The sequence below is a fragment of the Drosophila nasuta genome, chromosome 3 (genome assembly GCF_023558535.2).
Source record: "Drosophila nasuta strain 15112-1781.00 chromosome 3, ASM2355853v1, whole genome shotgun sequence".
Taxonomy (NCBI): Eukaryota; Metazoa; Arthropoda; class Insecta; order Diptera; family Drosophilidae; genus Drosophila; species Drosophila nasuta.
In genome coordinates, this window is record NC_083457.1 from 28,879,994 (window position 1) to 28,894,352 (window position 14,359).

At 42.0% G+C, this 14,359-nt stretch overlaps 3 protein-coding genes across 5 annotated transcripts; 1 reads left to right on the forward strand and 2 right to left on the reverse strand.

Moving 5' to 3' along the window:
- Window positions 1–132: 132 nt before the first annotated feature.
- Window positions 133–10,907, reverse strand: LOC132793216 (oxysterol-binding protein-related protein 9). Of its 2 annotated transcripts, XM_060802950.1 has the most exons (15): window positions 10,470–10,907; window positions 8,426–8,554; window positions 7,516–7,737; window positions 7,367–7,444; window positions 5,602–5,848; window positions 4,880–5,003; window positions 3,285–3,719; window positions 3,066–3,217; window positions 2,902–3,003; window positions 2,667–2,841; window positions 2,471–2,606; window positions 2,308–2,394; window positions 1,653–1,774; window positions 1,449–1,554; window positions 133–1,385 (listed from the first exon to the last, which is right to left on the reverse strand). In XM_060802950.1, the coding sequence occupies exons 1-15, from the start codon at window positions 10,590–10,592 to the stop codon at window positions 1,299–1,301; spliced, it is 2,325 nt and encodes a 774-aa protein (XP_060658933.1). In that variant the 5' UTR covers window positions 10,593–10,907; the 3' UTR covers window positions 133–1,298. The 2 variants fall into 2 exon arrangements, with proteins under 2 accessions (XP_060658933.1, XP_060658935.1); XM_060802952.1 differs by lacking the exons at window positions 4,880–5,003; window positions 5,602–5,848; window positions 7,367–7,444; ... (1 more) ...; window positions 8,426–8,554; window positions 10,470–10,907 and adding an exon at window positions 3,976–4,212.
- LOC132793219 (elongation of very long chain fatty acids protein 7-like) lies at window positions 6,222–10,219 on the forward strand. Of its 2 annotated transcripts, none has more exons than XM_060802956.1 (5): window positions 6,222–7,208; window positions 9,018–9,092; window positions 9,306–9,399; window positions 9,464–9,710; window positions 9,769–10,219. In XM_060802956.1, the coding sequence occupies exons 1-5, from the start codon at window positions 6,331–6,333 to the stop codon at window positions 10,137–10,139; spliced, it is 1,665 nt and encodes a 554-aa protein (XP_060658939.1). In that variant the 5' UTR covers window positions 6,222–6,330; the 3' UTR covers window positions 10,140–10,219. The 2 variants fall into 2 exon arrangements, with proteins under 2 accessions (XP_060658939.1, XP_060658938.1); XM_060802955.1 differs by lacking the exon at window positions 6,222–7,208 and adding an exon at window positions 8,787–8,924 and having other exon boundaries at window positions 9,002–9,092.
- A 370-nt stretch (window positions 10,908–11,277) lies between the features above and the next one.
- On the reverse strand, window positions 11,278–14,358 carry LOC132793870 (DNA replication licensing factor MCM4). Its single transcript, XM_060804009.1, has 6 exons — window positions 14,165–14,358; window positions 13,788–14,098; window positions 12,803–13,725; window positions 12,374–12,745; window positions 11,494–12,313; window positions 11,278–11,432 (listed from the first exon to the last, which is right to left on the reverse strand). The coding sequence occupies exons 1-6, from the start codon at window positions 14,235–14,237 to the stop codon at window positions 11,337–11,339; spliced, it is 2,595 nt and encodes an 864-aa protein (XP_060659992.1). The 5' UTR covers window positions 14,238–14,358; the 3' UTR covers window positions 11,278–11,336.
- Between the last annotated feature and the right edge of the window lies 1 nt (window position 14,359).

The window sequence follows — 14,359 nt, forward strand, 5'->3', positions numbered from 1 at the left end:
TATATGTACTCATTGGTGTATTATTTGTATACACATTTTATGTACGTATTGTTTTATATGTTTAATTAAGTGGGGCTGTCTCTATATTGAGTTACCTATATATATGTATATTTAATTATTATTATTCAACAGTTGAAAAAGCGTAATATTCTTTATTCGTTTCATTTTGCGTTAACTTTGTTTTGAGTGAGAGTATTCGGTAGTTTACAAAGAAAAACAGCTTTGCATTGTGGCTGTTGGATTTTTGGCAAACTCCAACCAAAATTAGAAGCTAACTATTATTAATTCTATATTTTTAGTTGTGTTTTTTGTTTGTTTTTAATTACTGCATATTGCAAACAATTCGTTGGAGTTTTGGCTGCGGGTTTGTAAGTAAAGCTTTTATCTTTATTGTGACAATGGAATTGAAAGTATAATATAATACTAAAGTTATTATTCTTTTTTTTTTATTTGACAAAATCAATTGTGCATTTAAAGTTTTGAAAACAGGAATTAATTATTTGTAATATATATGTATCTATTAGATATCTCATGTATTGTATTTTGTCTATTAGAGTCTTTTATTTAAAAAATAGAATTTCTATGCTTAAATACCTAATCCTTTTTCTTTTTTGTAATCTACAACTTCTGATATACATATCCCATAAAGGGTGGGCATGTGTGCTTGTATGTTGCGTGTGTGTTGTGTATGTTATAATAGTGTATTGTTTTGTAAAAGGTATTTTCGTATTTGTTTTGTTTTAGGTGTTCTTTGTTTTGCAGTTTACTGCGATTGCCTTTGAAACACTCTAGTACATAGTTATTTAATAATAAGTTGCTTTATACGAATATATTGCGTAGAAACTATTAAAGTGTTAGCTCTGTATATTGTTTGTCTTGCAGTTTATTAGATTCATTTTATCAACCATTATGTTGTATTGTGTCGTTCTCTGTTCTCATCGTTCGACTATTGTTCTCAACTAACTACCTAAACTTGGCTTTCTTTTCGTTTGTTATTTTGACTTTTTGCGTATTTAAACTATTTACAATTAAGAAACGGACACTCGAGACTGGCCACCAACTGGTTTCTTATAACTTATCTCATAATTCATATTTCTGTAAAACATTTAGTTTCCTGCATATGTTACGTTGTATCATCGTCAGTGTTTTTAAGGGGTTTTGTTTTGCGCACTTGTGGAAATTATACAAATAGTTGAGGCTCATTCTTGATATGAATCACACACGGATATATCAATGTGTGTGTGAGTGTGTATAAAAACATCGTGTATTGGCATTGCATATTGCTCCCAATAAATTCATTATCTTTTGGCCTCCTTCTCCTGCAAATACATGCGCTGACTCAGCGGTTTCGTGTAGATCCAATTCTCACCAATCGGCTTAAAGTGCTGCAAATAAGAAGACAACAGGATAAGGATTCCATGTGAAGATTAATTATAATAATTGCGTACCTTGTGTTCCCAAGCCAGATCGTATTCCTTGCGCACCTTGGCCTGATCTCGTTGCTGTTGCTCCACAACAAATTTGGCATTCGTGGCGCGCTCAATATCATTGAATCTGTACGAAATGGCACATCAAATACAAAGATTAATAATAATACAAATTGTTTTTAAACATAGTTGCTAGTTGCTTGTAAATAGGAATAAAAGTTTTACTTGAGTCCTGCCGTTACTTCCTTCCAAACACGTCGTGATTCATATTCATCCTGCTCAACGATTGGTCGAACTTGTTTCTTAAATATGGGTATGCGATTTACGTCGACGAATACTTCGGTTTTCTAGAAAATTAAAGTGGAACATGGTCACCTTTTAGACATACGTTGTTCACGTGAAATAGACACACACAACATATCTACACAACAATATATGATGCATAGGGAATTACGAATTAAATATGTTACATATACAATATACATATATCTTTATACAGGCAATTTAGTTTAAAATTTTGGAGATAAGGCTTGAGGTTTAGGATTCATTTTCTAGATAAACAAAGTAAACACACAGAAAAGTGGTCCCAAACTATTTAAGAGAAAAGTACAAGAATCGCATAGGTACATGTAGTAGGCAAATTGGAGCAGGTTAAACAGTATATAGATTGATGGATGGATAGGTAGGTTAGGTAGATAGATAGATACATGGATGTAGCTGCCAACTCGTGGTGTGTTGTTTGTTGCAGCGATTTGGGCGCAGATACAGATACTGGGTACTGATAGTAAAACATTAGCAGAAATTAGTTAATACACAACTCTACAGACACAAAATACAACAGAGGGAATTTGTTATCTACAGCATGCCAGTTGCAACTTACGTTCTTATCATGCCACTTGGCTTCCATCAGACCGCTCCACTCGCCAGCAATCGACACAAATGGCTTCTTATCATTGGGCGAATATATCTAAGTGCATAAACAGAGACAAAGCATTATTATACAATGAGGGTTGATTTAATTATAATGTATCGTATTAACCAACCTCAGCGCTGACTTTATTGCGTTTGCCGCCATAGAAGGGTTTTGTCAGAAACTCAATATTGGCATAGTAACCAGTTTGGGGGCATTTGATTTCAACTGAGCCGCCCAACTCAATCCAAGGCACCGTTAAAATAGATCTGTAACCCAAATATCTCACGTTATTCAGCAAAAAATGTTAATCTCAAATGTATATATACCTGCCATAACCATTTGGGAAAGTTACAATGTACTCTTCGCTACGATCGACAAGGGTGACAACGCCCTCGCCAATGTTGTGCACTCCAATGGACAGACCCAAGAACTTTGATTTCGTCCAGACATGAGCAGTAAACGTAATCTTCTTATTATAATGCTCTGCATAGAAGGCTGAAACTGTAAGAAAACCGTGTTAATTAAATCTTAAAATAAATGTCTAGCATAATAAATACTTACTTGGTGGATGATGCGACACCTGTTCAGCCAAGAATGTTAGCTGATCCCGTCGACACCAGGGCACGGGACCATCATGCACCTCCTTGCCATCTTCGGATTCACCTGCATCCAAGAATTAAGATGTTAAAAAGTCTTAAATTGTATCTTTTATCTATATATTTTACCTGGAATATCCCAATGACATTGAAATACTTCACCCAATATGGGATTGTAGGGTTTTTTGGCCACCGCGCTCTTGCGTCCAGCATGATAAGCACTCAAATACCAACGGCAAACTTGCACAATGCGATCCCTGGGGTCATCCAGCTCTGAGATTCTATAGGCAACATAAATTATTATGCAGTGGTAAGTGGAAATTTTCCATGCATCGCTGTGTAACTTACTTAAGAAACAAATCGGGATGGGCAAAGTAATCGGCGTACATTTCGAGCAGAGAACGTCGTTCCAAGATGAACGTGGGTAGCACCACTTTGGTGAGGTCCATGCCAATCTTCACCTGCGACAACAGATGCGTTATCATTGAGCCATGCGCCTCCATGCTAAGGTCCATCTCCTCCTCCTCCTCGTAGAGTGCATCGTAATCGATGCCATTGTCATAGCTCGACGAACGTGAGCTCGGCACTTTGTTCGATTCGGTCTCTTCGATTTCGGGTAACGTCGACTGCGTCACTGTTGTTGCGACTGGTGTTGCTGCTGCTGTTGATGTTGGTGCGATTGCTGTTGTTGCTACTGCTGCCGCTGTTGTTGCTCCGGCTGAATCGTAGTTATCCGGCGGCTTTTCGTGCGTGGGTGATGTCTCCACAAAGCCGCGCGTGGCACTGCAAATATTAACACAAAAAAATAGAGATACAGAATCCATTGAAATGCGGCTCACAGAATGTTTGAAGGACATGCATAATTAATAAGCGGCTCAAATTTAAATGTACATATATGATGTCAGTGTCTACTCGCTCTTTCTCACTATCTGTGTGTCCCTCCTCGGCACACTACATGTTTGTTGCTAACTTCATTTAGTATTTATAAAATACAACAACACTGGAACCAGAGCAAGAGCAAGGAGCAAGTGTTGCTTACCTTAGGCTAACACGCCGAACCCACTTCTTAAACATGGTAACACTGGTGGTGTGATGCTTTCAGCTGCGGATGCGACTGCAGTGGACGCTGCATGCAAAACTTTAAAATGGCGACTGTAAACCTTCGTTGCATATTTTACGGCGCCAGCTGCGCGCAACAAATCAAACAACACATACACATACAATAAGGAATACACATATGCATATAAATACACACACGTAAACTAAATCGAACCTATGCGAATTTCGCCATTATTGAGCCAACATTTTTTTTTGTTTTTTTCCTTTTTTTTTGGATTTTTTTTTTTTTCAAGAATAACAAAGAAAGCCAAACTGTCAACAGTCAACAGACGAATGACGAACGTAACTACAAACCAACACAGGACTCAGACAATCGTCACTCGTCGTCGTACGATGTGCCGACCGATGCCGACAACGGTGCTCGTCAGCTGTGACGAAGACCGACGGAGGCAGTGTTGCCAAATCGGCTTACGCGCTCCTTGCAAAATTGCATGAATTATTAACAGGCGACTGACCAACTTAAATACTACGTATATGTATATGTATGCATGCATGTGCGTACACCTTTCTATATATATATGACCATATGTGCATATGTATATGCGAGCTGCAGCTTGCAATGCAAAGAGCGCATGCGCTGCTCGACTGACGAAAAGATATCAAAGAGGGGGAAAAGAGTAGCACAAGTGCACGCACACATAGACATACGTATCATATGTATGTAATGGAAAATGTGTGCGATGTAGTAGTGTCAAATGAGTAAGCCGGCAAACCGCTCACAGCGTCAAACGCAGAGAGATAATTGCTGTTTATCTCGCTTCGTACTGTGATGTCAGCAGCTTGCCTCTTTTTTTATCTTTAGCTTTTATGCTTTGCACACTTACCAGCCAATTGGTGAGCTGCCCAGGCTTGTGAACGGATCATCATAGGCATCATAGAAGTCTTCTTCACCTTCACTGCTCGAATAAGAGGTCTCTGGCACAACGAGACCCAACGGTGCTGTCGTGGCTGCCAATACAAATTAATAAAACATGCAATCACATTCAAAAAATTAATCAATTGTATTTCAATTTGAACTGCCCCATTTCCCAATGCCATCGATTTCGTGCTCATTAACAAGCTACTCGGCTTGAGCATGACCCTGAGCAAATCTCAAAGAAACCATTCGAATAATAAAATACTCACCGCATCACACATACGCTGAACAAAAAATAAACTTTGTTCAGTGAGCATAAAACTGAACGCATTAACCATTCGCATGGTATTGAATGCTCAGAACAAACCGAACGCCACAGCGAACTGACTCTTTGACAGTGTTAAGCAAAAAAAAAAACATGTCGGAAGTGTGACCCCCAAAATACGATTTCCTCTTGCTCACTTCACAATGAATTGTTTTCTACAATCAATGCAAATTATTCATCTGAATTCACATTTGGTTTACTTTGGAATATAAATTTTTGTCTGGAATCAGTGCAAACCTAACGGCATAGCGAACGGACTCTTAACAGTGTTGTGCAAGCAATCACCGCACAAAACAAAAATGGCGAAAGTGTGACCCCCAAAATATATGTGGTATATTTGTTGTATGTACGTGGATGACATTTACCGTTTTCCGTTGCTGAATCATCCTCATCGTCGCCAGCCATTTCGTTCTTGAGTGCCGAGATGGCCTCGCTACCCTTTCCTCCACCACCTCCTGCTCCTCCTCCAATGCTACTAGCGTCGCCAGATGCCATTGTTGTTGCTGTTGTAGTTGTCATCGTCGGCCCATTGTAAATGCCATTGATGGGGTGCGCCATATTTTTGGCAATTTGTAGACTCACAATTGAGTGCTTGATATGATCCAACATGGCCTGTAAAATATAGTAGAGCGCAAAATAAAAATAAAACAAGTGCGCACGTTTATTACAATGCACTGGCCAACTACTAATTAAATAACCAGATTGAACGAACTCTGCTTAAAGTACCTGCCCAGCGTAAGTGGCTCGTCTGTTTGATTTGCCGGGTTATGTCTCTGTAAACAGAACACACAAAACAGTTTGTGCCACGAAGTTTGCAAAAGAAATGAGCAGCTGTTTGCGTCGCGTCGCCAGCTGGCGCAACTTGGCGAAAATTCTCATGCCCAATGCATATCTAATAATACGCCTCAAACGGGGCGGGGGTGGGAGGGGAAGGGTAACCCTGAACGCTAACCCTGAACTTGAATTGAAAATCAATATTTCATCTGTTACCCTGCAAATTAATCTGACACAAAATCATTGTTTGTTTTTTTTCAGTGTAAACATTTCTCACACGTCGTTTTTTGTTCCTACCCAGAATCCTCATCCCCAAACAAATGGATGATGAGCAGGAGTTGGCTAGCATTGAGAAGCTGCGTGTTCAATTTGAGGAACACAAGTTGCACTGCGAGCTGCAACGGAAGGAGCACATCAAGCTAATTGGACACTTTAAGCTGGACTCTGCCATGAATGAGTTAAACTCGAATATGAAGGAGCTGCGCCTGGGGATGAATCAGCTGCATCAACTGCAGAGTGACTTGAGCTGCTGGACTAATGTCGATGCCATCGAGGAGTTGCCGTCCAGCATCAGCAGCGAGAGCATCGAGGAGCAACCACTGAAGGTACCTAATTGCTCGTCTAGTTCAATTGAGATGCCTTCTAGGCAGCTAGATGAGTTGAATAAGCTGCCATTAGTGGACCGAGACCATCTTGTGATTAGCTGCGACTCGCGTCCATGTCTCTTTGCCAACTGTCGCAAGCGCGTGGATAGTCAGCTGCTGTTGCTGCACTACGTCAGCGACCACAGCAACGCTGATGATGCCTGCAACTTTCTGCACTCTCACAAGCTGTGGCAGGATCAGCATATTGTGCTATCCTTTGACCCCAGGCGCTGTGAGCTGCAGCAGCAGAAAGTTATTGGGTTGCTCGACTACACTGGCTTCAATTTGCCAGCTTGCAGTGGGATTTTCAGCAGTTTTCTCAGCCAGGAGTTGGGTCAACTGCAAGGCAATGTGCAGATTGTGGTATTGATGTGCAAGACTTCAACCCATCTGCTGGCAGATGCCAGACATCAAGTGTTTGTCATCTGGCTGGTGACTCCCCAGCATCAGTTACAACTAAAAGCTTCTCTGCGTCTCTGTGGACGCGATGCAGCTGTCCAGGCGAGCAGCACACTGAATGTGCGGCCAGTGCAGGATTGCCCGACGACATCCGAGTTTTTGGCCGTGGATGGCGATTATTGGCGCTTGTCGCATGACGAAATACAAAAGATATCGAATGACTTTCGTGATGAACTGCATCTAGATGTTGTCATTGCTCAGCCCTCCACTCCAAGCAGTGCAATTAGTTGAATAAATTTGAATAAATACTTACACTTGCGTTGTCCTGCAACGCTTTGCATTTGACCTGCTCGGCAGTGTCGCTCAGCTCAGCAATGCGTTTGTCCAGCGCCTAAAACGTGGATTAAAGATATGTAATCAGTGAACTAGTTATGCAATTATAATGCATAATATAATACTCACATTGGTCTGTTCTATCATGAGCTGCAGATAGGCATCCGCTTCGGTAACACGTCGCGCCACGAGCTCCAAGTGATTGGAACGCTTGCCGCCCGACTCTTTCGTGTAGCCGCCAGCAATGTAGAAGGCGCTCTGACTGTCCCACAGACGCGAACGATTCGCGTGCCGTCGTATTGTGTCCTCCAGACGTCGCACCCACTGTTCACGCTCATCGCTGTGCCGCGCCTGCAATGGATTGTGTGGGTTGTTGCGATGGTTTGCCAATAAGTTTTATCGTTTATGGCGCCAGAGCGGAAGGAAAGGGGCAAAACAAAAAAGACAGATAGACAATCAGCGAAAAAGACTCGAAAGGAAATCATCAAAACAAACGAAATGTTTATAATGCACACTATATAGTAAAGCATAGAGTATATAGTAGGTACATATGTATGTATTAATAGACATACAGTTCATTCTTACATTTAGACATTTAAAATATGCCTTGGCAAGTATTGTGCCTAGTATACATATGTGTGAGGGGTATACGAGACTAAGCCTCGATTTGAAGCATTTGTAGTTAACACTTAGGCGTAATCCTTATTGATCATCATCCTTACAGTAATGCTATCTGCTAAAATGACTGTTTAGGCTGTCAGTTTATATTTCTATGATGAGTGTTTAGGCTAAAATGACTGTTTAGGCTGTTAGTTTATATTTCTATCAGTCAGTCAATCAATCGTTAAATGTGTTCGATTGAAGCGAAAGCTAAATTGCGTTTTGGCTTCATCAAATCCCTATAGAAATTGCAGATCACTAATTTTTACTGTTTCAATCAGTCAATCAGTCCGTCAGTCAGAGGTAATCGCTAATATGTTCGTGTGAAGCGTATTATAGTCTTATTGACATTATAGATTCATTCATTCAGAAGACTTACCTGAAAGTGAAAGGTTTTGTGATCCACAGTGATGGTGAAGGTATTATCCTCCTGATCGTCGATGCCGATAAGCGCGTCTTTGAGGCGCACACAGCCACGTCGCACGCCCTTCATCATCTTCTCCTTGGACTGAACGAAAGCATATAAAATAAATACAAAATGTTAATAGCATATCGATTAAAAGAACGAAATTTACAATGAGAAGTGTCCGTCTGTCTTATGACGTATGTACAGTTGCGTTTACAATTCATCATAATTCGTACATTGTGTGCACTTAGTATAGTTGCTAAGTGTGTCTCTTTGCATACATTAGTGATTTTGGAACGTGTTGAACCCAGCGGTTCAAATTCGAGTGAAGCATTTAACAAACGCTCACATATCTTCGATAAGTCGGACACGCTGGTTCGTGTTCTGTTTCCCTAAACCGCACCCAACAGGATTCATATTAATTCAACCAGAAGGACTCTTAAGGAACTACCCAAAATGGAATCGCAATTATGTGTGTTTGAAGATTTGTCTTTACATTAACATTTTTTTTTGGAAAAACAAAAAGTTTACTTTTTTTTATTTTTTTAGCTTATGAACACCCGAGGATCATGTCGACTCCCACGTTTATGGTTACAGTCTTGGGGATATATCTGCTGCTAGTCACTAAAATTGGACCAGAGTATGTTAAAAAACAACTATGTATATAGAGGGCCATTCTCGTGACGAACTTATCGCACTTTGGCCGAACTGAAATTAACAATTCAATTGCGTATAAAGTGGATATTGCGTTTGATCAATTCCCAATGGAATTGTATTGATTTACAATTGAAATACTCTACGTAAAAATGTAAATAGTATATATTTGTTTACGTCTGTGTTTTTGTACTTTAAGATTCATGCTGTTCCGAAAACCGTTCCAGCTCAAGAAGCTAATCATCACTCATAACATTGTGCAAGTTGTTAGCTGTATATATGTTCTCTTTGAGGTAAATTCGGTTTACATCATTCAGTTAGACGATTGCTGCGATTAACTACTTTCATCATTTGTAGATTCTCTCTATCACAGAGAATAATATAATCTTATTTTGGAAATGCAACACAGTGGAAATGACAGAGTCTCGGACAAAGCGCCATTTCAGCTTGTCATACTTCCTCTTCTGGCTTAAATTATCTGAGCTGATTGAGACGGTGATCTTTGTGCTGCGCCACAAGCAGAATCAAGTGACTAAACTGCACATCTTCCATCACATTACCACAATAACTTTGATCTATATGCTGATCAATTATAATGAGAATGGTAAGTTCCATCTATATATCTATATCAAGCAATGATTGAATTGAATGACTTTCCGCAGGAACTGATGCACTCTTTCCCGTCTTCCTCAACTCGATTGTGCACATCGTGATGTACTCATATTACTTGACCGCTGCTGTGGCCGCTCCGAGTATTGTCCGTGCTCTGACGCCAGTGAAGAAATCCATTACCATGATGCAGATGACGCAGTTTGCACTCATCATTTTGCATGCGATATTGGCGAGTCTCAATTGTGGCGTTGATCGCGTCGTTTTCGGATACTTTATGGTGGTGATAGTCCTCATGTTCTATGGATTCTACGATTTCTACCGAGGCTCCTATAAGAAACACGAGCTCAATCGCAGAGAATTTGCAGCTGCATCTCGTGCTGCAGCTGGAGAAGTGCCAACAAAAACGTTGGAAGTTAATTAGGCCGAATACAAATATACATATATGTATATACTACATCTTGTACTACATACGATATACAAATACATGCTTACGAATTTGAATCCAAAATGTATGTGGGCTTGGCTGTGTGACTCGTACACATATATGTGCAATTTAACAATTTGATTAATTGGTCGTCTATTGAGAGACAGAGAGAGGGAATGCGAAGGGAGGCGATGGGGAAGCTGATTGTTTGCTTTGGCTTGACAGATAAGATAACAATTAAAACTGCGACAGCCAGTTTATGTAGATAAAATAACACCATCCGCTGGCTCATCAGGCACGATAACAATGACGATGTGGATCACTCACCGTGTAGTAGGATAGCAGGCCTGCATTCTCGTCCAGCACAAAGAAGCGATACTGCCATCCCTTCATCACGTTCGTCCATTTGCTCAGAGTGCCCTCCAGTGTGCCGGCCGAGGTTGAAGCCATGTTACATCTGCTGAGCTGTTGTTGCTGCTGCCGTTGCTAATGTTACTGCTATACTATGAGGTAGCGCAGTGTTCGCCTTTTCCCGTAGTCGTTGTCGTTCTCGTCAGCTGATCTCTTTGGCCGCTCGTCGCTGGATGTTGTGAGGGAGACGAATGTTGATGTTTGTGCCCTGTGACGTAACAATCCTCCTACTCGCACGTACAATCCCAACTTTACTACGCTCGTAGCGGGGTTTGAAAAACAAAGCATTTATTGTTATGCCGTACTTGTGCCTGCTTATTAATGGTTCGCTTGTTGTCTCGCTCATCAGAGCGAGTGAGCTAACCTTCTAGAGTTTTCACCCCACATTCGCATTTCAGCAGAATAATTCTCGGCCGTGCAGCAACTCTGCTTCAATGTTTATCGATAAATTATCGGCGGGCACTTAAAACTCTTAGTTTCTATAAAATACATTATTCATTCATTTCTTGTGCAATATTGACAAATAAAATGCGCAAAATGTTTAACTCGTGGTCTTAAGGCCATAATAGTTAATTCGATGTCTTGCTGAATGTTTCATTCCATCGTTCCAATACTTGCCTGTAGTGGTACTGTTAATACTCTGTTAACAATGGCGATTTAAAAGACGTTTTATTAAAAACATTTCGACTGCTTTGAAATAATTTTTTTTTTAAATCAATCTTTATTAATTTTCAAGCTTAACATTAGGAATGAATGAAATGTTTTGTGTGTGTTGTAATGAAATTAACAAATTCGAATGGTATTTTTGCCCATAACAACAATGGCGCCCTCATCTTGTACTTCCTTCAGAGCATCTTCAAACTGCTCGCGTGTAATCATCTAAAAATAAACAAATATCAATAAAACTGAAAGAACTCTAACAGATGAAGTATTGACTTACAATTTGGGAGCCTTCCTTGATCTCCTTGAATAGTTTTTGATAGGGAACGGTAGGCACCTTGCCCTTTTTCTTGAGATTTTCCTTGATAGCAGCAACGAGATCAGCGCGTTTCTTGCGTGCGGCTGTAGACAATCCGGTGGTCAAAATGCCCACATCAATCTTACCCGACAATGGATCTGTAGCCGATTGTTTCAAGGCCTCACGATGCAGTCGCCAAGCTTCCTCCACATCCCGCAGCTCCACCTCATTGCTAAGACGCACCTTGGCATGGGCCTCCGAAAGACGAATCAAACTCTCCAACTGTCGAGGATAGGCAGAGATTTGGCCGCGACCAGCGCCAACTTTACGCATATCGACGTATGCCTGAATCAAACGCTGCTGCGCCTCATCTGATAGTGTGGGCGAAAGATGTTCACGAGCATAGGCAATGTAATCGCGTAGCACGCTCATATCAAACATGGTGTCCTCCTCCTCGTGGCGTGTCACATAGTACAGCGATACCAAATGGCTAGCCAAGCGCTTATCGAAGAGCTCATCCTGCGGATCCAGCACCAAGAAGATCAAATCGAAACGCGACAGCAGCGTGTGCGGCAACTGCACATTGTCGATGATGTTTTTGCGCTTATTCCACTGCGACTCGGCGGGATTGGCTGCAGCCAGTATGGAAGTGCGTGCATTAAGTTGACAAATGATGCCAGCCTTGGCAATACTCAAAGTCTGCTGTTCCATGACCTCGTGGAGCACACTGCGCGTCGAATCGTTCATCTTATCAAACTCATCGATGCAACAGACACCATTGTCCGCCAGCACAAGAGCGCCACTAGAATACAAAGATTATTATAATTTATACTTGGTATTTATTAAGATCTCCATCACTTACGTCTGCAGGACAAGTTGACGTGTCTCTGGATCCTTGGTCACATAGGCAGTCAAGCCCACAGCGGATGAACCACGTCCCGATGTGTATTGAGAGCGTGGCACTAGATTGTAGACATACTGCAACATTTGTGACTTGGATGTGCCGGGATCACCGCATAGCAGCAGATGAATCTCTGATCTAAAGTTCTGGCGACCGAGTGTCGCGTGTTTCTTCTTGGTGCCGCCAAAGAGCTGGAGCAGAATGCCCTTCTTAATGTCATCATTCTCATAAATTGAAGGAGCAATTGCACGCGCCAAACGATCATAGATATCGGGCTTCTTGGATAGCAATTGGAGCAGCTCAACACGCTCTGGAGGGAAAATATGATCCTTACTGTAAAACAAAATATATTAGCCAAAGTCCCAGTCAACTACTGTAATAGAAACTCACCCCTCTTCCTCCTCATAGAGTCGTTTGTTGTCCACCTTGCGGAAATGAACGACATCGATGTGCGTCTTGTACACACTCTTCACATTGAGACCTTTGCCCTTGAGGGGCATGGCACGATAGATGCCAGTGACAGTGACACGATCACCAGGCTGCACTCGATCCACCAGATCATTGTGGGCATACAACATGACATTGTGTGGTGTCTGACCAGCAGCCATATCATCAGGCGACTCCTGCAACTTAATGAGCTGTTTGTCGGTGAATTCACTACGATTGTGAATGATTCGGAAGCAGTGATTCGTGTTACAGTTGGTGCAGAGCGTTGGCTGTGCAATGCGACCACGATCCACTTCGACAGTAGTGCTGTAGGAGCAAATGTTGCACATAAAGAATGCTTCACGCATCTCAGGTATGACGTTAGAAGAGCGAATGACCATGCCGCTAGTACTGATCAATTGATCCATATCCTCGGGATTCAGGGAGCGCATGTTACGCGTTTTGTCCGCATTGAACGGACGCACTTGGATCTGATGCTCCAAAAGCGCAGCTGGATAACGTTCAAAGAACATTTCATTAATGGCCATATCGAAGCCAGGTATAACTTCCTGTGGATAGCAAATCAACTGGCGATACAAGTCCTGGTCAAAAGTCTTCAGATGGGAGCAATTCAGATTTAAATATGGTTCCTCCAAGGTATGAATCTCCTCCAGCTTTTGCAAGTACAACGGCTGATTTACATCAATATTCTCTGAAATCTCATCCTGTTCGGCACTCGGATCTATGAAGCGCATAATGAATGATTTGAATTTGGACTTGCATTGACTGACGACAACATTGGTGCCCCAGACAACCAGCTGGGGTCCAGCTGAAGCCTCCGACACTGGGTCTGTGGTCTCCGAGCCCTTCTCTGGTATGGTATCGAGCTGTAAGAAACCGAATAGTGTTAGGCAACAGCCAAAAATTGTTAGTTGCATTCTTCACTTACCCCCGAGGCGCCACCAATAGCCACTTGGCGAATGCGCTTATCCGTGCGTATATCTGGACGTGCACGTAGTGGAGTGCCGCGTATTCCAGAGCGTGGCGTGCGTATCGAGCCCATGGAACTCGGCGTGCCATAGTTGAGCGGCGAACTCAAGTCAATCTCACTCATGCCGCCCAAGCCACGCGCCGGACTCGTTGCCGGCAAGCTGATGTTGGCCGGCGATGTGGGTGGCAGACTTATGTTGTCCGAGGGCCTGCCTGGCTGCCGTCCTGGACCCATGCGCATTGGCGTCTCCACATCCTGCGTAGCGATTCCTAAAAAAAAACGACAATTATTGTTTATGAACGGAATTCACACGAATGTATAAAGCTCATCATTACTTCGCGTTGGCGTTCGCGCTCCTTGCTTTGGTGTAGCACCTCTCACATTCGGTGAACGAGCGGGACTTGACATATTTTATTTTAGCACTTTTGTTAATTACAAAAAAAAAATGCAGTCTGTTGTTGCCGCGTTTCTGTCTATGAGCTGCGCTGTGCTATCGTTGTTGACTTTGCGCGGGAAATTATGACAGTTGC